This window comes from Aulonocara stuartgranti (genome assembly GCF_965226115.1).
Source record: "Aulonocara stuartgranti genome assembly, chromosome: 18".
Lineage (NCBI taxonomy): Eukaryota > Metazoa > Chordata > Actinopteri > Cichliformes > Cichlidae > Aulonocara > Aulonocara stuartgranti.
Window position 1 is genome coordinate 16,170,953 of NC_138954.1, and position 25,024 is coordinate 16,195,976.

The 25,024-nt window shown below is 40.4% G+C and overlaps 1 protein-coding gene across 1 annotated transcript in view; it reads right to left on the bottom strand.

Moving 5' to 3' along the window:
* obscnb (obscurin, cytoskeletal calmodulin and titin-interacting RhoGEF b) overlaps positions 1-25,024 on the bottom strand; it is a 64,906-nt gene that overhangs the window by 5,823 nt on the left and 34,059 nt on the right. Inside the window, exons 44-72 of the mRNA XM_082514350.1 lie at positions 21,100-21,366; positions 20,702-20,968; positions 20,178-20,444; positions 19,505-19,774; positions 18,518-18,784; positions 17,883-18,161; positions 17,061-17,318; positions 16,618-16,884; positions 12,921-13,196; positions 12,539-12,811; positions 7,754-8,044; positions 7,502-7,531; positions 5,992-7,329; positions 5,556-5,837; positions 4,599-4,680; positions 4,364-4,485; positions 4,074-4,271; positions 3,952-3,984; positions 3,751-3,849; positions 3,426-3,644; positions 3,261-3,294; positions 3,095-3,147; positions 2,877-2,975; positions 2,042-2,098; positions 1,225-1,364; positions 686-886; positions 517-593; positions 271-441; positions 31-190 (exon numbers count right to left, since the gene is read on the bottom strand). Coding sequence (XP_082370476.1) covers positions 31-190; positions 271-441; positions 517-593; positions 686-886; positions 1,225-1,364; positions 2,042-2,098; positions 2,877-2,975; positions 3,095-3,147; positions 3,261-3,294; positions 3,426-3,644; positions 3,751-3,849; positions 3,952-3,984; positions 4,074-4,271; positions 4,364-4,485; positions 4,599-4,680; positions 5,556-5,837; positions 5,992-7,329; positions 7,502-7,531; positions 7,754-8,044; positions 12,539-12,811; positions 12,921-13,196; positions 16,618-16,884; positions 17,061-17,318; positions 17,883-18,161; positions 18,518-18,784; positions 19,505-19,774; positions 20,178-20,444; positions 20,702-20,968; positions 21,100-21,366 — 6,377 coding nt within the window. The remainder of the gene's footprint in view (positions 1-30; positions 191-270; positions 442-516; positions 594-685; positions 887-1,224; positions 1,365-2,041; positions 2,099-2,876; positions 2,976-3,094; positions 3,148-3,260; positions 3,295-3,425; positions 3,645-3,750; positions 3,850-3,951; positions 3,985-4,073; positions 4,272-4,363; positions 4,486-4,598; positions 4,681-5,555; positions 5,838-5,991; positions 7,330-7,501; positions 7,532-7,753; positions 8,045-12,538; positions 12,812-12,920; positions 13,197-16,617; positions 16,885-17,060; positions 17,319-17,882; positions 18,162-18,517; positions 18,785-19,504; positions 19,775-20,177; positions 20,445-20,701; positions 20,969-21,099; positions 21,367-25,024) is intronic.

A 25,024-nucleotide genomic window follows, 5' to 3' on the forward strand; every position in this document is an offset into this window, starting at 1 on the left:
ATAGTATAGCAATAACAATTCTGCTGTTACCTTAAAGAAGCTGTGCACAGTCTTGTCACTGATGGCAGATTCAGCCTGACTATGACCTACAAGATACTGAAGGTACTTCTCAAAGCCCTCCTTGTTCTTCAGGAAACACATGGCTATGTCATCATCAGTGTCGCAGTCATTCAACTTCGGAAGGAATGCCCTAAAAAGAAAATCATAAGAATGATGCATACTGATTATACTAAAAAATGGCTGAAAATAACATTTAAGAGGTGAGCTCACTTGTTATGGAAGGATTTGATATCATCAATGTTTCTGAAAATAGCCTCTTTCTGGCTGGTGACGTCAGGCGGTGCATCAGAACTGTCTGCATGCTTCAGGTGATGGGAGGTGAAGAATTCCACCTCCTTGACAAACTCTGATTCTCCGTTTATCAGTTCCTGGATCAGTTGGCTAGAAGCACGAATTAATAGTTTGTTATGGTTCTTTGGTTGGTTTGCTTTGTCACGACAAACATGCTTCACTTACAATAATTTTCTCTTGTATTCTCCTTCAGACACCTCTTCCACACTTGTTTCTGGAAGATCGCCAGCATCAGCAGACAGCTGTAATAGAAATTTTAATTTTTTAAAAAAAAATATTACCCAATGCGTGCAACATGCAGTGGCGAGCTGGAAGGAATTGTCTTGAGACATACTTTGAGTTTTTTGTCCAGGTAGGCCGGTGAGACCCAGCCTTGGCGGGATGGTGTCGTTTTGGTGGGTTTGGTCCGAACTAACCACTTGAGCGGGTGAGCCGAGTCCAAAACCTCAACATACTGTCCCTCTTTTAGAGAGATGGAATCTTTGCTCGCCACGATGGGGTTGTAATCAGCTGTTGCTACATAGATATCAAACATCTATAAAAAAAAAATATATATGTGTGTGTATTAATAACAGGATTGCAGGGGGACTGGAAGCTATCCCAGCTGTCAGAGGGTGAGAGACAGAATACCAATCTGCCCCAAGGCTAACACACAGAGACAGATAACCATTCACACCTGTCTATGTATAAAAAAAAAAACTTAATTGAATTTCCCTTTATTTCTTCAAATAAACTGCACCATTAAAACTTTCATTTCCTTGTTTTATATAGTATCCTGCCATGGTGTGTCAGAATTTAATCGATGAAATTCTGATATAAAGGCCAAAAATTTATGAACATTATGAACTTAATGGAAATTTTTTTGTATCTCACCTCTCCCCTGGCGTCTCCTTCATCAGACTCAGAGGAGGAGTCAGCAATGAGGGAGGGAGGACGGGAGCGACCGTGATGAGGTGATGGAGAAGGTGTCTTGGTCTCATCATCACTGTCACCACCTGGTACGCGTAATGAAGCTGGAGCAGTAAGGAGGAAGTCAAAGGAAGACAGGTCAGTCGCACGGAAATGTCCAATTAGTATAATCTGTCCTTTAAACCTATGCAGTAGATATTAGTACCCACACTCACTCAGGTCCATCAGCTTAAATATATATTTAAAACCATAACTGTGTGCTAGCGTGTACCAGTGTTGTATTTACCTGGTCAATTTGAATTTTTCTGTATACTGAAGTAACGACATAGTTTTTACGATGCAAAAACAGAGGGGAGAAATCCACAGTGATTAATCATTCTAATGCTCTAACATGTATTACTGTATTAGTATCATGACAACAGGCAGCTTCACTTCTATCTCAGCTCTCCACATACATGTCTGCTTGGTGAGCATGTATTCCACTTATACAGAAGCTTCATAGGTTATTGCAAAAACTATTTTAGTAACAAGAGAAAGGATGAGGAAACTCATTGAGGATGAGTAAGGAGATATAGAGGGCACTAACAGAAATAAAAGGGGATGGCTTAGCTGTTATTAAGCTGACACTGAAATAGAGTTGTTGTATGTATAACTAAATATTTCTTGTATGTAAAAGGAAATGTAAGGAAAACTGTTTTATAAAGTCATTATTAATAGATAGAAAATATTTCAGTGGAAAACTGCAGAGTATCTGTGATGCTGATGCACTTGGGATACATACTGGCAGATTTGGGCCAAGATTTCATCCACTGGAGCACTTCATGATTCTGTAAACTGTCTGAATAACAAATTAATCATTTAATGAGTATTTATTTAGTGGGAGTGATAAACTAATGGGTGTAAAGCTGGTTAGGAAATGATGTCTGTATGAAGGAATGGGAGATTTTATGTCATAAATGCATAAATAAGCTAAAGCGTGCACTAGATAAGCACTAACATGGCACTAAGAAACATTCCTCGGTCAGGTTTGGTGTTCAGAAACAAAGGAAAGTGATAGCCAGTTCAGTATTTAAGCATTAAAGCATTCGGATTAAACATTTCTTAAACAGCCAGAATGAATTCATAGAATTCAACCAAACCTGACAAGAAAATAACAGAGCAATGCAACAGAAGCACTGTATGCAACATAATCTATGATCCATACTTCAGTCTTCAGCATTAGTAACTACCAAATGCAGTCACTGCAGAGGGAATATGGATAGTTAACCTGCACATTTTTAGTACAACTACAGACACAAGGTAATTTAAGAGATTGAAGGTGTTGTGATCGTTCAAGTCATATAATTTAATGTTTGTTCTCCTGAGAATGTATGTTCTCTTGAGGTGAAACCTTTTGGGTTTTTTCTTTTTAATCTAAACTGTTTATGAGACTTGTTGAGAAGGAGCTAAAGTCCAATGCTAGCATAATCATTCATTTATCTTGGTTTAAACCAGACTTGAAGCCGGAATAGACCAGTTCTGAAATGCCTTATGGACATAAAGGTTTGTATTTTATAAAGTACAATGAACTCATTAGTCTCTGAATATTTAATGCAGAGCTATAATGGTCCACTTACCTTGGGTGATCTTGGCTGATACCATTTCAGTGATCTGAGAGGTGAGTTTCATGAGGAATTCCTCTGAACCTACTTCACCTAGGAAAGGCATTTTGCCCTCTTAAGGGTTGGCAAAAAGTAAAGAACACCATAAATATCTTAACATTTATTTTTATTCATTTATATATCTTATCAAAAATAAACATTACTGGGCCTGATGATTAGCTAGTACGTCTTACCTTTTCCTTTGCTAGTATCTTCCTGTGGAGGACTAACTGTAATCCCAAGAACCCTGAGCGGATTTCAGTATTAAAATTTGTCATGTATTTACATTTATATTAAATGTACTTACTACAGACATCTTTTTATGTGCAAGGCAATCAAAAGGTTTCAAAAATAACTTACTCTGAAGCCACTGTCTCTTTCTTGGGCTGAGGAGCTAGAGAGGAGGGAGAAAAAAAGAAGAAAGGTGGTTTGAAAAGTGCTCTGCTAAGTGTTTCTGATATAAGAAGACACTCATTTAACCTGTCATTTCAAAATAAAGTGTCTTGATGACGTTATTCTCCTTACTCTCATCCACCTCCAAGTGAGCAGTGCAGATGGACTGTCCAGCTTTATTTGTTGCAATGCAGGTGTAGGCACCAGTGTACTCTGTGCCCACGTCCATCAAGATGAGACTGTGGTGGCGCCCAGAGCTTGCTATTTTGTATCCTTTAGTGTCAGGCTTGATCCACAGGACATCCTCCAAAGATTCCTCCTTTAGCCAGTTGACCATGGGAGTAGGAGATCCTAAGAGAGAAGAAGGGTGATTATGGAGACTTTGTAATAATGATGCGTGGCAGATAGAGCCCAAAATCTAGACTTTCTTCTTATCTAGAAAAGTGTAGTAACGCACCTTCTACTTTCACAGACAGAGTGATGCTTGTTCCTTGTTTCACCTTCCTATTGCTGAACCTTTCAATAAAGCGGGGTGGCACCAGGGGCTCTTTAGGGTCTGTGAAAATAAAGTGTATAATGTGACATTTTGAATATATGGACATGTCTACTGAAAGTACATATACTTGTGCTGTGGTTTGTAGGATAAATGTTAAATTACCCTTTTTCTCTTGTGGTAAAATCTCCCCAGGACCTGTTGCAAAAAGTGTTGCAAATGTATAAAGTGTATCTCATCGTTTCATTTGAGATTTGTATTTTGTATTCAGGCACGTGTATACATACTCAATACTATCATCCGGGCAGAGGAGTAAGCAGAACCAGCTGCATTGCTGATGTAGACGGAGTACTCCCCCATATCCTCTTTTTTCACCTCCGTGATCTCCACGCCATGAACGTCTCTCTCTGCTAACAAATGAATTCTTTCTGAAGGTCGTAGAGGGTGGCCATCTTTGAACCAGTATATTCTGGGTTTCGGGAAACCTGGAAAACAACAAAAATTTGACAAACATTATTCTTAAATCATATGCAATGTTTTTAGAACACTGGGATGGATTAACAAATCTTTACTTTACCCTTTACTTTAAGCTGCATCTTTGCAATAGGTGAACCTGGACAGACGTGAACATCATGAAGCTCCTCCACAACCTGCGGTAGCTGATCATCTTCAGCTACAGACTCAAAGGTCTCAGTTTCCCTGTTGGAGGAGAGTAAAGCACAGCAGCTCCAGTATATCTATAACTGTATGTGAAGGCCTCAATATAAAGGTTTAGTTCATATAAATAAATAAATAAACATAAATAAATTTACCTGGACATGTATCCTTTGGCACTGACGTAAGAAGACGTCTCAGTGGCATCAGCAGCAGTGTCATAATCTGAGCTGCAAGACACTGATGGAGGAATTTTATTATAGTTTTATACAATGCTTAAGGTGTAAAGGGACTCTGCTTTTCTAAGATGTTGATTTATGGTTCGGAAATTAGCTTCATGCTTCAGTTAAATGCTACATCTGTATAGCTGTAGGTTTTGTGGGTTTGTTTTTGTTGTTTTTTTACCCCTGCTTAATATAAAGGCAGGGTGAGAAACCTGCCTTTATATTAGGGGAGGCTCAAGGTCCATCTCACATATTCTGGATGCTAGTTTTGCTCTGACTTTGTCTGAAGTTCTCTTCTGTTTTAAAAAAACAAGCTATACAGAAGTTTGCATACATTTACGGGCATGAATATTGTAGTAATTTTGCCCTTTTAATAATAACAATAATAATGGATTGCATTTATATAGCCTTTTCGAGACCCTCAAAGCGCTTTACAATTCCACTCTCACATTCACACACTGGTGGAGGCAAGCTACAGCTGTAGCAGACTGACAGAAGCAAGGCTGCCATATCGCGCCATCGGCCCCTCTGGCCATCATCAGTAGGGCAGTAGGTCTGTGTCTTGTCCAAAACAGATAGAGCTGGAGATAGAGCTGGGGATCAAACCTTCTGGTTACAAGATAAGCTTCCCAACCCTCTGAACCACAGTCGCCACATTTCATGCTTTCTTTGAACTGTTCTTTTTCCAGGGTGGAATGATGTACAGCATACATCTCAATGACTTCAAAAAACAAGAATTTGGTGTCCAAAATAAATTCAAATTTGTGCACCAAATTCTCATTTTTTAAGTCATTAAAGATGTACAGATGCTGTACAGTTTGCCTAGTCAATTATCCCAGGACAGGTATTTAAAAAGCAAACGTGTGTTTCTTGTATCATCTGTTCACTTACTGTCAACCCTGAGTTCAGCTTTAGTAGATGCAATGCCACTGCTGTTTTCAGCTGTGCAGCGATAGACCCCCATATCAGTAGGCAACACAGTGGTGATGATAAGTTGGTGGCAGCCCTCCTGGTCTTCATTGATCATGTAATGGTCGTTCTCCTCCAGCAGCTTGCCATCCTTATACCAGCGAACAGTGGGAGGTGGCTTGCCAATCACAACACAGTCAAAGCTGACTGGATAACCGTCTGGAACATCCTGACTTTGTAGCTCGGTTAAGAAGACCGGTGCAGCTGGCAACAAGAGCAAACGGAAAGCAAATATAAAAATCCCACCCCTTACATAGAAATTGTTCTTGGTGTATTGAACTTGGTGCATTACTAACCAGACAAAATGTGTGTAAGAATAAAGAAAGTTATAATTAACAGAGAGCAAGCTGCTTCTTACCTGGAGCTCCAGTCATGAAAGCAGGAGGCTGTCTATCTTGTGTGGGCGTCTGTGTACCATCTTGTATGTAGCTCATCTTTTTAATTCGCAGCTCCACTTTGTGAGGTCCTGCAGGTAAGATTGTGGTCTCCACAGGAACCCCATGGACTGTAAACATCTCCTGAAATCTCATAGAGGCAACTTCAGCTTCTGTCCGTGAATCAAAACGAATGTAGATATAATTGTCATCTTCACGGTAAGATTGTGGGTCTGGGGCTCGCAAGTCTCCTTCATCTGCACTGACAAATGGTTCTTCCTCAACATCTGGTGGGAGACGCGTGCGCAACAGGCGCCGGAGGCGTCTGCTTGCCTGTCTCAGCGACTCATCCATCTCACTTCCGGAGGAGCTCTCAGGCTCACTGTCAGCACTGTAACCTACAGTAAGCGGCCGTCGGCCCGATGATTCTCTTACCGTTCCCACAGTCACCTTACCACTGTGAGAAGCTACCCCAAACTTGTTAGTGGCTTCACATGTGTAAACTCCAGTGTCCTTGGTGGTGATTGCAGTAATGACCAGTGAGCAGGTGCCATCATTATAGATATCAATATGATGATGCTTGCCATCCGTCAGTGGTTCTCCATCTTTCAGCCAGCGGACCTTATCAGGTTTACCTTCTGTCACACATTCCAGATGTATGGTGCCATTAGGTTCTTTAGTCTGGTCTTTGAAGACTTCTTTAAAAACAGGACGCATGTCCTTGCGGGCCTTGTAGCCCTTGAAGGCAGCTTGAATCTTAACAGCAGCTTCTCTGAGCTCAGGGTCATCCTCTTTACCGATCTCCATGATGCTAGTTTCCTCTGTAGACACGTGTTTTTCTTGGGTTTGCTGAACTACAGTTGTTTTCACTTCTGTCTGCTGCACAGTTTTCTGCTCTGACATTTGGAAATGTGCGAAGAACCTCTCAGTAGCTAGAGTATCTGCTTCCTTTGTCACTGTCTCAGTAGTCTTGCTGCTCTTTTTGAGGTAGGAAACAAGCGTCGAACGCCCAGAAACAGACTCGTCCTCAGAGCTGGTGCACAGGCTGGCTTCTGTCTGCTTCTTTGACACAATGGCCTGCTCCTTCTCTGTTGATTTGACTTCCACTTTCTCAGATTGTGGAAGCTGATTCTGGTCTAATTTGCTCTGACCCCTTTTGCCATCCTCCTCTGGTTGTTCAGAGATGGAGTCCAGAGTTGGCTCCCGACTCATGCGTCGTTTCTTGGCTGATGCTTCCCAAAGTTCATGGAGATCACCTTCTTCAGCAGCCTCAGGAGGAAGACTGGGCTGTCCCAGTGCCTCAGTTACTTCCTGTTTTGCATCTACACATATGACCACAATGGAGTTACAGTTATGGTCCATACAGCACCACACCCTCTTTAATTGGTGCTTAATCCTTACGTTTAACATTTATGTGCAGGGCTACATTAGGGCTACAGCAGAGCTTGTGGAGAAATACAAAAAGTACCACATATACAGCGTACAGTGACCTACCTGGAGTAATCGGTGGCAGAGGAGGTGCTTCTGTGTTTCAAGAAGAGAAGAAAAACAAATGATATTAAAGTTTATAAAATATCAAAATTCCTTGGTTTCTAGCATTACATCTTTGGCTAGAATGTTGCAGTTGCATAAAGCTTGATCTCATATCACCATGTGACATAAAACATGAACTGCAATTGCAATTATAAACACAACATCACAGAAAAAAGCAGCTACTTGTGTTAAGTGAAGCGTACATTCACTCACCAAGCTGAACAGTCTGAGGCAGCTCAACAGGCTCCCCTATCCCTGCTCTGTTGATGGCTGCCACTCTAAACCTGTAGGCACTGCCTGGACTGAGATTTTCAACCACAAATTCGGTGTTACGCACAGGCTCAGAATGACATGGAAGCCAGAGGGCACTGTCTACCATTCGGATCTCCACTCTGTAGCCCAGAATGGGACTTCCTCCATCATGCAAAGGTGTGAACCAAGAGAGGGTAACAGACTTTTTTGTCTTACTGAGGACCTCCGGATCCTCTGGAGGATCAGGCACAGCTATGGGGAAGGGAAAAAGAAAAACCGCCATTGGATATATTTATGAACACTAATTAAAAACCAAATACTCTACAGTGTTAATCTGTTATGAAAGTTATATGGAAGGTGTTCCAAATGCTCCAGAACTTTCCATGTTTTTGTTAGATAGCTTATCTTTTCTAAAGAATGTCTTAGGCCGCTGTAAATTTGCACAGGTTTGCTGCTTCTTCAAAGAGAAAGCTCTGTACTGTTTGGCTTCCAAAAAGCAGAAGTTAAGTAAGGACCTGATATTCTTAGAGATCACAGCACCATCTGGGATAAATATTTACTAAGCATAAATTACAATTAAGAGGAATCTATTACTCAGAAATTTGGTTACATATTTCCAGCAGCCTTTTTCAAAAAGATTGAATCAGAGGGCATTCCCACATAAAGTGGGAACAAAGATTCTTACATTTAATGCAAATGTTGAAAGTATTAGCGTTAACACAGCCTTGTTGGAGCAATGCATTGCCTATTTATCCATTTATATTGCTTTAGTTTGTGTTGGAACTTAAGACCACACTTCTGACCATTGTTTCTTGTTTACATAATATTTGAAATCTGTTCTCCATACTAGTGGCATGTAGTATGTTATGAAATGACACGTTGTACCTACTAGCAAACATGTTGTTGAAGACGGACACCAGGCCACTAGACTGTACAAATTTCAAAGTGAAATCTTCAGTGGTGGATAAAGGCAAGGCAAGGCAAGGCAAGTTTATTTGTATAGCACAATTCAACAACAAGGTGATTCAAAGTGCTTTATTTGCTTTTATTTACAAGCAAATAAACTAACTAACTAATTAACAAACAAACAAACAAACAAACAAACAACAGTATATAAGATCAAAACAGATAAAATCAGAACAGTAGATAAAATCAGTAGTTAAAATGTAAGTTTTGAAATTTAAGCTTAAAGTGTGGATTTGGTGCTTTATTCAAATGCAGCTGAGAACAGGTGAGTCTTCAACCTGGATTTAAATAAACTGAGTGTTTCAGCTGATCTGAGACTTTCTGGGAGTTTGTTCCAGATATAAGGAGCATAAAAGCTGAATGCAGCTTCTCCATGTCTGGTTCTGACTCTGGGAACTGATAAAAGACCGGATCCAGATGACCTGAGGGATCTGGATGGTTCATACTGGGTCAGGAGGTCATTGATGTATTTTGGTCCTAAACCATTCAGAGCTTTATAGGCCAGCATCAGAACTTTAAAGTCTATCCTCTGACGGACAGGCAGCCAGTGTAAGGACCTCAGAGCTGGACTGATGTGGTCCACTTTTTTGGTCTTAGTGAGGACTCGAGCAGCAGAGTTCTGAATGAGCTGTAGTTGTCTGACTGATTTTTTAGGTAGACCTGTAAAGATGCTGTTACAGTAATCAAGCCTACTAAAGATGAATGCATGGACTAGTTTTTCCAGGTCCTGTTGAGACATCAGATCTTTTATCCTTGATATATTCTTGAGGTGATAGTAAGCTGACTTTGTTATTGTCTTAATGTGTTTTTCTAAGTTTAGGTCTGCATCCATCACTACACCCAAATTTCTCGCCTGGTTTGTGGTTTTTAGATGTATAGATTGAAGTTCTCTGGTGACCTGTAATCGTTTTTCTTTGGCGCCAAAGACTATTACCTCAGTTTTGTTTTTGTTTAGCTGGAGAAAATTGTGGCACAACCAGTCATTGATTTCCTCAATGCATTTACCAAGAGCCTGTACAGGGCCTCGGTCTCCTGGTGACATTGTGATATATATTTGTGTGTCATCTGCATAGCTGTGATAGTTTATTTTGTTGTTGTTTATAATCTGTGCCAGTGGGAGCATGTAGATGTTAAACAGAAGGGGTCCCAAGATGGAACCTTGGGGAACTCCACATGTGATACTTGTCTGCTCGGATGTGAAGTTACCTATTGATACAAAGTATTTCCTGTTTTCTACGTATGTTTTGAACCAGTTTAGTACAGTTCCTGAAAGACCTGTCCAGTTCTCCAGTCGTTTGAGTAATATGTTGTGGTCAACTGTATCAAATGCTGGACTGAGATCCAGTAAAACTAGGACTGACATTTTTCCACTGTCTGTATTCAGACATATGTCATTAAACACTTTGGTCAGAGCGGTTTCAGTGCTGTGGTTCTGTCTAAAACCTGACTGGAAGGCATCGTAGCAATTATTCTGTTTTAAGAAGTAACTGAGCTGTTGAGAAACTGCTTTTTCAATGATCTTACTTAAAAACGGGAGATTTGAGATCGGCCTGTAGTTGTTCATTTGTGTCTTGTCAAGATTGTCCTTTTTCAGTATAGGTTTGATTACAGCAGTTTTTAGTGATTCTGGAAACACATGGGGGACAAAAAGGGATTGGGACGGGGGTAGATCTGAGCCCAGCATTGACCCGCTCCATCATCTCCTCAGTGAATTTCAGGTGTGGGGAGGAGGGAGAAAGGGAGGGGGAGGAGGGTGATGGCCTGTCAGGGGTTTGGGGGACTGGGGAAGGTCGTGGTCCCTTGTCCTGGTCGTTGGTGTTGTTGAGAGAGTTGGAGGCAAATAGGGACCCCTCTTCTTGCCTTAGATGTCTCTCCTTTCTGAGGCTCTTCCTCAGATGCCATGGATGTCTCTCCTTTCTGAGGCTCTTCCCGGGTGGGGGCAAATGGAGCTCCTCCTCAAGGTTTCTGCTGGGCTTTGTCTGTTCTTGGAGTACTGTTTGTTCCTCTTTATGAGATAACTCCTCGTTTATCTCAGCCTTGGCACCAAGCACGGATGGATGACGTATGGAATAAAACAAGTTGGAGGTGAACAGTTTCACCCCTGACTTGTTAAAATTAAATCCATTTGCTTTGAACAGATGCCTGCGTTCCCAAAAAATATTAAAGTTGTCGATAAAATGCACTGAGTGGTCAGCACATGCTGATATAAGCCATTTATTCAGTGTAAACAACCTGCTGAATCTCTCGTCTCCTCCTCTGACCGGCGGTACAGGTCCACTGATGAATACAGCTGCATTCAGAGAGTTTACAGTATTTAATAATCCAGTAAAGTCCCGTTTCAGAACCTCCGACTGTTGTTTGGACACATCGTTTGACCCTGTATGCAGAACAATGTTTGTCACAGTTGGATATTCATCTGCAATTTGAAGAATTCTCTCCTTCAGGTTGTTGACCATATCGTTAGGAAAGCAGAGGACTTTAGTGTTCTTACCACACATCCTTTGTACATCCTTTACGGCAGAGTCACCCACAATCAGAGTTTCAGGCCTAGCCTTTAGCTTTCCCTGTGGCCTTTCACTTTTCAACAGATTTTCAGACCTTATTTCGCTGCTTTTAGATGGATGGTTGTCCGATATAGATCCAGGGTCCTTTGATAGTGGAGCAAATCTGTTCTGCAGTTTCACATTCAGTTGTTTTGGAGGTTTGTTGTTAACCTTCCTATTCACGGTTGTCCAGTCCTGTTTCCTCCCGTATACAGGGGTAGAAGAGCTTCTCTGTCTCGTAGGAAGTGAAGGCCAGTCGGTTTCAGAGATTTCAGCTCGCTGTGCCCTGCCTGTGATACGTCCTCCCCCTTCCAGGAGACATGATTTATGTCTTGGTTTTGCACCAAGACAGTCTAAGGGGGGATTATCACTTGAGGATTTATAATAATGCACAGAGTCTACTTTCTTGGTCATGTTATCTGTGCTCCTTAGCTGTGTACTAGCTTGCTCATCGCCATTGTTTTGAATCAAAGGCAAGGTTGTTTCATTTCCACACAGTCCATTTACCTCCACGTTTACTTCTAAGCGATGAATTTTTGTCTCCAGTACTGCAATCTTCTGCAGGAGGCTGTGGTAGTCATCTGTGGAGAGGGAAGGCATCTTGTTGCTAGTTAGCCTAGCGGTTAGCACCTTTCCAGGCTATTGAGGCTGCTCGGTGCTCAGACGCTGTAATCAGGCTTCAGCTGTGTCTAGGCCACAGACACACGGAGCGCTGAGGACAAGGTAACCGTAAAATGTTGCTGTTTCTGTTAAGAACACTCTAGTCCTAATGATCTACAAGTGTCCAGAAGTTATCGCAGGTAAGCTCACACGGAAAAAAGGGAAAAAATCAGCATAAAAATCAATAAAAATCAATATAAGAAGCAAAGCATTCAAGAGCAAAGAGATGAAGCGTCCACACTCACAAAGGGGAGGAGCAAGACCTCCCCTTTGTGAGTGTGGATAAAGAAGAGAGCTTCAAACTACTACTGAACTGCCTAGCTAATATAAAACTTCACAGTTGGAGGTATTAAGAAGAAGCTTTGATGGTATGCCATACCTGCTCAATACTTCTTCAAAAGATTTTTATTACCTTAGCTTCCTACTATACCCTGAATTGTCCAAAATTTTAATTCTGGTTCTGCGCTCCCTGGTTGAAACTCAGAATTACAAAAAATTGGAGTAAACTCTATATACAGGTTTAAAGGGATATTTGTTAATCTTTTCATAGACATAGACATAGACATTAAACACTTACTGATGATGGTGAGCTTGGCCAGAGAGATAGCATCTCTGGCAGCAAATGTAATTTCCTGCTGGGGCAAAAGAGGCGCCTGTCTCAGGACAAGGCGGTAAGACCGACCATCGGCCCTCATAGCCCAGAGGTCACTGGGCTTCAGCTCAACTCCATTAGCATACCAGACCACTTCTGTCGTAGGGACCACCTCCGTGAGCTCAACACAGAACTCGACTTTCTCCCCCACTGCAGCCACTCTGTCCTCCAAACCCTTCACAATGGCCAACTGCCAACCTTACATGGGAAAAATCCACAAAAAAGTCGTAATTCACAGCTGACTAAAGTCAAGATCATAATATTACTACAGCTTCACTGTTGTACAGTCTTCATTTTGATGACTTACCTTTAACAGTGAGCTGGGCAGATGTGGACGCTGCGCCAGCTCTGAAAGTCACCGTGCAACTGTCTTTGACGCGCAGCTCTTTCAGCAGGAGCAGATGGCGACGACCGCTCTCAAATGATACAACCTCAGCATTCGGGGATTCTTTCAGTGGTTTACCATCAAGGAGCCACTGGCAGTTTTTGCTCTCAGGACGAGACAGGGCACACTCAAAGAGCGCTTCGCCTCCATCAAAAGTGTCCACATTCTCCAGGCCCTGAACAATGGTAATGGGTTTGGCTGTAGAAAGCAAGAAACCATGGTAACTTAATTATAATAGATTATAAAAGGACTGCAGTTCTCAAAGACAAAAGTAAAATAGTTAAGCCTTTGTCAACCAAGAGCAAAAATGCTGTGATGATGAGTAAAAGGCCTGTTTTGGGTTTTTTTTTCCAAAGACGTTTTTCTGGGAAGAAGCAGAGAAGATCCCCTAAAGCCTGGTGCTTTTTCCATGTGGAGGGAAGCTCACCTTCCACATGAAGTGAAGCGACCACGCAGGTCCCCTCTGCCTCACAGGAGTATGTGCCCCTGTCCTCAGCAGACACATGGCTAATGTACAAGCGAGCCACATTCCAGTCCTGCTCCACTACCACCCTTCGGCCATCAGGCTGCAAAGGCTGCCCATCTTTCTTCCACTGAGCCTTCACTGGTCTTGAGTACTGGCAGATGAACTCAGCCGGCTGGTTTTCAACCACCCGAAGGTCCTCCATCTCGCTCACCACTTCAACTGTGGGATCTGAGGTTGGGGTCAGGGGATCATAGGATCAAATCCTGGCCATGAGATGTAAGGATAAAAGCGGGCCATGCCGACTGACATAAGAGCTTTATAACCCCCAAAAGCATGTCTGAGTGTAAATATGTGAGTGATACTATTTTGAAATTACTGATTGTAAGGTACCAATACTCTATGTATATTTTTATGTATTTTCAAATCGTCCAATGCATTAACCTACATAAGCTCTCAGGGGGTCAAAAAGTCCAACAGTCAAAGTTCACAACCAAGGGTCAAGACTTACTGGCAGCTCATAGAGAAGAAGGGAGTGATAGTAGATAGAAATGCCAAACTCAAAGTGTATCTACAAGAGTTAGAGATTTTAATGCTGGAAGGTTAGAAGAAGGGTTTGGTAGGATGGGACAGAGGAGATGAATAGAGCATGACTATTTGAGAGCAGCCGGCCTGTATGGATGGGTGGAGCAGCACTTTCTTTCAAGCATTTCAATATTCTGGTTCACCATCTGTGAACTTTAACATGGCGGAAGCCAGATCTAGATTATGTTTGTTTTTTTTACTGAATCCAAACATCAAATAAGACAGGCTTCTTATTTATATTACTGAGGGATACTTACAGTTAGGGCTGCAGGTTAACATTGTAATAATCACGATCATGCTTAAAAAAAGCTTAAAATGAATGAAGAAATCCCAGATTGATGATGCTTGTTTTCAGCATTCTTGTATTAATTGGTCTTCCCTTCCCTGTTGTTGAAGGCATGGTTAAAAGGAGCTGCTTACAACTTTAATAGCTGTTTGGCTACAACATTTGCAGTCAGAATATGGATAATAGTATACTGTATAGATACGAGTGTAATTAAAGCTTGAATCTGGGCATATAACCTTAAATTGAGCATGAAAAAACCGGCAAGATGTTAAAGCAGGAAAATCAAACACAAAAAGTCACAGGATGTGGACCAGAAACACCACCCACCAGCCAAAAGGTCAGCTAGCCTGATAGCTAGACTGACTAAACCACAAGGGACTCACAATGAAGACTAAACTAATAAGAAGCACTCCGAGAGTCCAAACCTGGGCAGTATTTACTTTTCAAGAGAGTAGTACTGTATGTTGTATATATTCATTTTGTTTTCTAGAAGTACTTTTGGACACCTCCCTTGTTAAAATCCTTTTAACACACTTGATATAATTTTGAGAATAATTTTTCAAATTTCAGATGATATTTGGATGCAAACTATAATGTTGTATTTAAAAAATTTTATCCCCATATACCAGTATTATTTCCCAAATGTTGTCAATACAAACAAAGGCAGTAAAATTTAAAGCATACTTTTAAAGATAAAATACATTATTATCATTATTAAGTTTCAACATTATTTTATCTTGAAGAAGAACTCAATGCACACACATGCCCATATACTGACAATACAAATGATGGCAGTAAGAAACATAGTTTTAAATACCTCCATATATATCATTATTGTCACTTTAACCCTCAGATTGATCTACTGACCTTGTAAGAAACACACATGCACACTAATGCCTCTAAAAACATCACCTCCTTGGGAGAGGTTTTAGACCAGAGCATCACTCTGAATCAATCCTTTTGTGTTCTGTTTTACACCAGGCTCAAAGTGAGGTCTGTCTACTGTAGCTTGAATGTGAACAATATAAGGCTAGCATCATTAGAAAACTAGTGTTTATATCCGTTTGTAAAGGATTTTATCAACAAAACTGTCACAACGTTGCTAGATTTAGTCAGACCAGGTGTGGGGGCTTGTGTGATCCCATTGCAAGTTGCTCTCTAGTTGTCCTTTTCACTATTGTGTAATTATACTCATTGTTTACACGTCAATGATGATGCATCAGAAAGTACTTCTTAAGGTATAACAATGCTCCACAAAATTAGTAAATCTGATTGTGTTTCAAAGTGAGAAACATAACCGTGATTATTATTTTTCATCATTTCAGCAGCCCTACATTCAAAAGAAGAGCAGCATTTTTAATACTAGTTAATTGAGTCGAAAAGGTTCCTAAAGCTTTACTGTGGTGCTGCACCCAGTTGTATTTTTTAGATTATATCAAAGCATATTGCATAAAACATAACTTCTTATTATTAATGAAATGCAAACTACTGCTTCTCATGCATGATGGAGCACTAATATGTCAAATAGCTGGATGGAACCCTGCAGTAAAAAATATGATTATATATGAAATATGATTATATTTCATAGTATATAACCCCATATTCTTCACTAAGAATGGCACATTTTTTTGTAGTAAATGCCAGTTATTAGATAGAAAACATAAATATATTAGTTTCCTGCTTCTACTATTTAATTCAAAATAATAAGGAATACTGAAGTAGGAAAATTGACCCATTAAGATTTTAAATGTAGAATTAAAACACTGCAGGATCCTTAGAGATTGTATAAGACTAAAAGAGACTGTTTTATCTCAGTCTCTGGGAAAAAGCTTATCTCAGTCTGCAGTTAACATTTTCATGATACCTTTGACCAAGAGCTTGGCTGTTGATGTTAAACTGCCAGCTTTGAAGGTGACAGTGCCAGAGTCATCTGTGGCCAGGTTCTTTAAGGTGAGTGTGTGGATGTGGCCCTGGGCCAGCCCTATCTCACTAAAGGGGCTGTTCTCCAACAAGCTGCCATCCAGCCACCACTGCACCTTGCCGTGGGCTTTACCAGAGAGCTGGCAGGAGAAAGTTGCCCATTCGCCAACAAAAACATCGGTGGACTTAAGGCCAGAAACAATGAAGACTTCTTTTGCTGTTGAGTGGAAAATATGAATACATTGAGCCTTAAATGTACTCATAATCATCATAATGCCAACTCTAAACAAAAAACACACAACATATGAGCCAGATAGAAGTTTCACAATTAAGAAAAACTGCAACAGTACTGAATGGGAGGCTACCTTGCACTGCTAAAGAAGCTGTAGTGAGCTGGTCTCCTGCATCGCAGGTGTAGTAGCCACTGTCATCAGGCTCCAGATTCCATATACAGAGCTCTTGAATACACCCTGACTGTCTCATCTCATACTTCTTACCAGGCCGGAGGACTAATCCTCCTTTCCTCCACTCAACACAAACACACGGCTTAGAGAGCTCACAGTGCAGAGTAATATCATCACCCTCTATGGCATCCTGGTTCTTGAGCTCTGTCTGGAAGAAGACTGGGGCACCTGGTGAGAGTTTAAAGTAAGAAAAGTTGATATAACATATTGAGATGGCAAGTTCGATGTCAAATAGTGGAGATGATGAGAGAAACATCCCTGAGGGCTTCAGACTATACTGGGTGGTTGAAGGAGGTGGACGTTCAAGAATATTTTAGTTGTCCATTTCAATCCAATGTTTTTACCTTCCACAGTCAGCGTGACATCACACTGTGCATCCCCAGTGTCGCAGGTATACGTTCCGGCGTCCTCAGCCACCAGGTTGTGAATACGAAGCTGATGAAATGCTGCATTCTTCTTCAGGTCATACTTGAGACCCGCTTGGAGGGCCACATTGTTTTTGATCCATGTAACCTTACCACTGGGGTCAGAGATGGTGCAGGCCAAAGTGACCGTTTCACCTTCTAATGCAACAGTGTTGTGTGGCTTCTCTAATATTAGCACTGCAAATACAGGACAAGTAGCATTTATATGCAACCTTTTCCGTTCTGCACTGGCATTATGCTTTCATTCTTGATTTCTGTGCACTACTGTAACACAAATTATACATAAAATAATATGACAATTAAAAAAAACGTAGAATTATTGTGTTGTGTTTGTATGTTTCTAGCAAGCAGTCAAATTTACTTTAAATCCATGTCCAGCTAGACTAATAAACAAGCACAGGGATGAAAATTACATACAGAATTTAACGGCTGGGCACCAAAGACTAATGTAAGAAATGTATTACCTCACCAAATGGGAAATACAGTCACAATAATAACTATGCTGCAGAACTACATTATATATATCTGAAACTACCCAGTTTTAAAACATACAATTTACAGTAGTATTGCTTTGTTGAGCTAAAGTACCTCTATCAGCCCTTTAAAATTAATAAATACTATAAAATATATTTAATGAAAATACAAAAAATGTGAAATGCCAGTGGATTTGAAAAAGAATAATAATAATTTGTGGTTTTTGATGAAAATGGCTCTGAGGGTGAAAACTCTCATCTCCTTTACCTTTGGGTTTCTCCTCCACCAGAAGACAGGCCACACTCTTCTCTTCTCCCACCACGAAGGCAACATCTCCAGATTCATCCGTGGTTACCATCTTGAGGACCAAGCGGTGCACTCTCCCTATAATGCTCATTTGATTCAGATCATTATTTTGAAGCAGGTTGTCTGAAAGCCACCATTCCCCATTGGTGACACCAGAGTGTGACAGCTCAACCTCAAAGACGGCGTCTTTCCCAGTGGTCACAGTAATGTCGCAGAGTTCTCGAATGATTCGCACATGCTCTGAGGGTGAATGGGATGATGGATGATGAGAGATCAGAGATCAGTTCTGTGCAGAGCTTCCAGACATCATGACTATGAGGGCATATGCTTACTCAACATGTCATTCCCAGATGTGGTGTTTTTTAACACCCTAGAGCTACTAAACTATCAACAATGCATATAAATAAAATCAGATAATTCCAGTAAAGCACTGGATTCTCTAAATCTGTGAATCCAAGAGAATTAGCTGTGAGTAGAGGATACACTTTTCTCCAGTACTTGATAATGCGGTGAATATGAACTTCAGGAAGGATGAAGACAAGAGGAAAGGAAATGAGAGACACAGACAGATGATAGATGAAGATGTGCTCTGTTACCTTTTACAGTCAGGGTAGCAGTGCTTTTCTGGTCTCCAGTATCACAGGTATATTCCCCACTATCCTCCATGATCAGCTTGTGTATGATCAGAATGTGAGTGGTTGCTTTTTGCTCCATGGTGTATTTCTCTCCCTGTGTGAGAAGAGTTGAGCCCTTCCACCAGGTCACCTTGTGATCAGGGCTTGATACCTCACAGGACAGAGAGGCTTCGCCACCTTCTTTGGCCTCTTGACTTTTCAGCTCCTTCTTGAATACTACAGGTGCAGCTGCCAGAGACACCAATTTCATTACGATGACAGACTTTAAAACTTTAGAAAGTGAACACTGACACCAGAAAACACACTATAATCCACAGCGAGGCTGCACAGTCCTTCCAAAATTTACATACAATCAATCAATGTGCTCCAAGGAGACCTACAATCCACCCATTCATAAGTTTAAAGAAAGTCACAAATACAACTAATCAGAAAAAACTCAACAATCAGAACAGTTTTGCTGTTGGTGGTGCATGGTGCATGTCTTAAATCCTTAATCCAAGTAACCCCAAACATGAAAAAGTCAAAGACTCAACACTTCCAGCTTCAGCTTAACTGAAGAAAAGTAAAACAACAGTTATAACAGCATTCGGTGATGTACAAAAATTTACTGGATGAAAACACATTGATCAACAAGACCAATATGTAATTTTAGTACTAAAATGAAAAGTAAAAGAGTTTTATTAGTTCCAAGTTCAATGGAAAGTAAGGTAAGCATGCATGTACTCTGGAAATAGAAATGTAATGGAAAGTGAGAATTTTCTTTAGATGCCATAGCAAGATGAAAAGATAACAAGACAGTTGTTGCTTTTAAGAACTTCTGAAAAAATAGAGAGAAAGTATCCAAAAACAAGAAGACTGACAGCAAATGAGCAGAAGATAGTCCCAAAATTATTGTAGAAGCCAACTGGAAGATGTTCCCAAGGAATACATTGCCTACAATTCCCTTACCTCTGACTGTCAGAGAAGCTGTGGAAGTGTGGTTTCCCACAGTGAAAGTTACTGTCCCCGAATCAGCTGTAGTGACGCCTCTGAGTGTGAGGCTGTGCAGCCGGCCCTCAGCCTTGATCAGGTTCATTTCATTATTCTGCAGAGGGACATCCTGGAGTTTCCACAGTGCCATTGGTGCCTCCTCATGAGAAACCAGACACTCAAAGCAGACATCTTCACCCTCGTACACAACGCAGCTCTCCAAGAATTTCAGTACTTTAACCTCGACCTCTGTTTGACAAATACAGTTTAGAAGCACACAACGTTTGGTGAAGTTCAAGTTGATCATTTATGAAGATTTCTGCTGAGCTACAATTACCAGTGCCAAGTGAAGAAAACAAAGTAGTGTTTGTTAATATTTGTGAAGACAGAAATGTGAAAGGCTCAAATGGTGAAATCAGTGATTGAGCTCAAGAGAAAAGTGCATACAAATAACAAGAAGTGCACAAAAGAGTGAGGTGCTACGGAATATGAGACGAGCAAGTTTTCTTGAACACTGAAAACACTTCATGCTCAAGTGTTGCTCTGTGAGAAGATGGTCAATAAGAGGGAGTATGTTGGAAATGAAGGATGACTGGGCTCCAGCTCAAGAGAGTGCATGGGAGGAGGAGTCTTAAATAGAAAAAAATCCTACCCTTCACAGTGAGGACAGCTGAAGTCTTCTGCCTGCCTGTATCACAGGAGTACTCTCCTGAGTCAGTTCCTTGCAGTTTGTAGATAATAAGCTCAACTACAGTCCCTTCCTGCTTCAGGTGATACTTGCTGCTGGATGCCAGCACCCGATCACCACACCTCCAGACCACACTGACCCCCGGCTTTGTGATTTCACAACGAAGACAGGCGCTCTCTCCTGCTTGTCCTTCAAGGTTCTGTAGCTGGGTTTTGAAAAGGACAGGCTTGGCTGTAGAAAAGTGAGAAAAAATGAGGGAAATATTTTAGGAGAAATGAAAGAATGAATACACTTAGGCCAAGTTTTAGCCTTCAACTCGCACATGTGAAGAAGTAAGCAGCAGAAGTTGGAGTCAAAGCTACATACTTTAGTTTAGAGTTTAGAGTATTAACCCTAAGGTCAAGTCAGATATTTCGAGCAACATTCTAATAAAGATCAACCAAAAAGCCACTATTGCCACTATGTTTAAACTACTAACAACAGCATACCCTTCACAGCTAGCTGTGCAGTGCTACGACGATCACCGGCATCACATGTGTAACTCCCAGAATCCTCTGAGTCAACATCATGGATTATTAGTGTAGCCAGGTGTACTTTTTGTCTAATTTCATACTTTGCACAAGGACAAAGACCAAGTTCTCCCTTCCTCCACTCCAAAGGAACACCAGCTTTAGATAGTTCACAGTTCAGGGTGACACTGTCACCCTCATCAGCCGTTTGGCTTTCCAGCTCTTTTGTGAAAATAACTGGAAGAGCTGATGGACAAAAAAAAGGAAAACGGAGTAATTATGCAAAAAGGAACAGGGATGATGAAGAAAGGAGAAATGAAGTAACAAATGAAGGACTTGTTGGAAGAAGAAGAAAACATGCGATAGCTTCATCCTACCATTTACAACCAGAGATGCTGAGCTTATTGTATCCTCTAAAGAGCAGGAATAGCTTCCTGTATCTCCAGGCCTCAAATCAAGAATGTGCAGCTCATGACAGAATCCTTTTTGTTTTATCTGGTACTTTTCTCCACAGCTCAGGACTTCTGATCCTTTCTTCCACTCTACATGGACTCCAGGTTTTGATAGCTCACAGTGCAGGGTAACACTACCTCCCTCTTCAGCTACTTGGCTCTCCAGGTCTCGAATGAATATGACTGGAAGAACTTGGGATTAAATAGATAAAATAATCTGTTGGTATGTATTATGGTAACCCATAGGATTTAATAACAAAAGATTAGTTTGGTATAAAAATATAATTTTTAACCTACTAAAAACAAAAATAGAAAATATAAAAAGCATCCAATATGGTAGCTCTATTGCACAAACACAAATAACACTGATACACAGTCAGGGCAGGTACACCTCTGCCTATTCGAAACATAGCACGTAAAAGTCTGTCAAATACAGCTCTCAACTATTCCTGTTTGAGAAGAACAAGAAGATAATTCTGCAAATCTGGTATTCAGAGGTAATAACAAGTGAGTAACAACCAGTTCGGCTGAATAAAAACAAAACAAGGAGAATAAAGAAAGCACAGTGCCACTAATTTCATTCCAGCGCTCTGGTATCCAGCTGTAGCAGAGGGATGACATCAAAACCAGCAGGTTTACCTTCAGTCATAAACACAGTACCAAACAAACACAAGAAGAATGGTGATGTTTAGGATAAATAAGAGAAAATGCTTGTTAACAAACTAGTAAAATACAGAAGAAAGTCTATAAAAATCAACAGTGAATGATTTACAAATATCCAAAGTGCAACTTCAGACTTGAAGTTCTTTAGAAAAACTCAGACAACATCGAATTGTTTGCTTTTAAATTGACTTAACCTTAGAAATCAATTTAACTAACTTTAAAAAAGTCACACAGACAAGCTACAGTCAAACATATTTCAATCCGCCAAACAATGTGACGAAAACACAAGCATGCAGCAAAACTAACAATGAGAGTAATGTAGCAATAAAGTGTACTGTACAGCAAGAAACCTGCTGGTCAATGCAAAAGTCAAGTCTTTGCGTACCCGCGAGCTGCTCTTTGGTCCCCTGTCGCTGGGTAGCTGGTTTGTCAGTGGTTCCAGCAAAAGGCTTATCAGCTGGGATAAAACACAATAATCTTACAACTGGAGTTCTAGCGTAACTTTAACACAAGAGCCAGAATTAGAAAGGCACAGACACAAACACGAATGTCGCACATTCTTATGTGATCCGAAGTTCTCAGAGAGTACAAACCTCCACCAAGGCAGCACACTCTCTAGTCTCTATTTTAAGGGAATATTATTGTATTTTGTGTAATTTCATGTTGTTTTCTTTGTTCTTTTTAAAGCTACTTTAATAATCAGTGCAGTATAAATCAGATAAGGACAGCAGGACAGATGTTTACTCTGATTACACAAACACGTAGGGGTAGGTAGTGGAAATAAAGGAAGAGTAAATAACTGGACATTAATAATTTGACCTTATTTTATAATATCATCCTATTAGATAGTTATTATATTTCCAACTATCAAGGCAGCTCATTATCGTCCTCTTGACAGTATTGTCTTGAAAAATATAACACATCTTGGGGTCAACTTGAAATAAAGGTAAATGTGACACATAAAAGTGAGGTCAGAGGTCAAATGTGACACGACATTTGAATGCAAACTATAATGTGATTTACAATCCCCATATACGGGTATCATTTCCTAAATGTATACGATCCAAACAAAGTCATTAGAATTTTAAGCATAATTTTTAAAGATTTTTTGGTTATTTTCATAAAATGTATCCACATGTATTTCAGTTATTTTATTGTTATTTAGCCTTAAAAAGAGATCAGATGTAACACGATATTTAGGATCTCCATATATCATTCCCTATATGTTGTCAATAAAAACAATGACAGTAAGACGTTTAAACAGCTTTAAATAGCACTATATAGCATTATTATCACTTTGACATTCAGATCAATCGATTAATCTTGAAGTAGATTAATAGGAGTATGATACTTTAAATTCTTATTCTGTAAATTGACAATACACACCACACACACGGAGCCATAGTTTCTAAGATGTGTTTTTTTGTCGATTACTGACCGATAAATGATTAAGCTCACATTAAAGGGTGCATGTAAGAGATTTTCAAAGGACTGATAACATGCCCCCACTCTACACCCCTACAAAGTTTTATCAGAATGCATTCAAAACTTTTCGAGCTATTGCGTTTACTAACGAATGACACACACACACACACAGAAGCACGCAAACCACTGCTACCAAAAACAAAACCTTCTTGGTGGAGGTAAAAATAATTCGGGGCGGTTGTGGGGGGTTAATATCTGTGATGACATGAAGCACTGAAATATTTCAAAATGAAAAAACCTACAAGCATCAACAAAAAACAAAAACACCTCAGACCATTATCTCAGTGATCCGACACAAAATGCGTCACAAACACAACAAAATGTTCCCTGTTTAACACACAACACAATGCAGCTGGCACAATAAAAACATACAACGAAAGCCAACTTCATTCTGTATTTTTGCCATTCACCTCACAGTACATATAGATGAGCACACACTGAAGCAAAGACTGACAGGACTGCGCACAACATTTTAAAAGACTGCAACTGAATTTTCTCACTGCTCTTGCAGTGTCCAGAAAAATCCATGCAAACACGCACTGCATTACCTTCACTTCCCACTTTAAGCTCTCTTGAATGTCCCTGAAAATCCTGTTTAGGAGTTTGTTCAGTTGTTGTCAATGTCCCCGCTAAAACGATTGAACACAACATTGGTCCCATCATTTGAATTTGTCACAGTAAAGCAGCAGAAACATGTAATTCAAGTCTCATCAAGAGCAGAAACACAAACAGCTAATGGAATCAAAGACAGCTTCATATCTTCATACTACGTCAGCCTCCATGCAACAAAATAATCTAGTGACCACACAAATCCACAGATGTGGAGACTGAAAATATTGCTGTTTTTTTTCTGCAAAAATAGCGCAAACCACAAAAACATGACAAAGACCAAAACATCAGTAAGTGCAAATCAACAGCAGTTTTCCAGCAGCAAATCAACAGCAGTCCCACAAAAAACAAAGCAAACTAAATAGAAATTACGCCAGAAAGCAACAAGACAATTTAAGCTAAGTCATGACCCAACAACTTTCTCTCTTTGGCAAAGGTCAGCAGCCAAACACAGAGGTACAAAGTCCCTAATGGCTTCATTTACTTAATTTGTGACTCCTTTCAACAAAGAGCTGCTGTGCATACACTGATTCACTGCAAAGGCACAATGGAAACAGGATAAACTAGCAAACAAGTCGAGACTATTGAAAATTACCTTCTACCATCTCATTTACAGTGGGGCAAAAAAGTATTTAGTCAGCCACCGATTGTGCAAGTTCCCCCACCTAAAATGATGACAGAGGTCAGTAATTTGCACCAGAGGTACACTTCAACTGTGAGAGACAGAATGTGAAAAAAAAATCCATGAATCCACATGGTAGGATTTGTAAAGAATTTATTCGTAAATCAGGGTGGAAAATAAGTATTTGGTCAATAACAAAAATACAACTCAATACTTTGTAACATAACCTTTGTTGGCAATAACAGAGGTCAAACGTTTACTATAGGTCTTTACCAGGTTTGCACACACAGTAGCTGGTATTTTGGCCCATTCCTCCATGCAGATCTTCTCAAGAGCAGTGATGTTTTGGGGCTGTTGCCGAGCAACACGGACTTTCAACTCCCGCCACAGATTTTCTATGGGGTTGAGGTCTGGAGACTGGCTAGGCCACTCCAGGACTTTCAAATGCTTCTTACGGAGTCACTCCTTTGT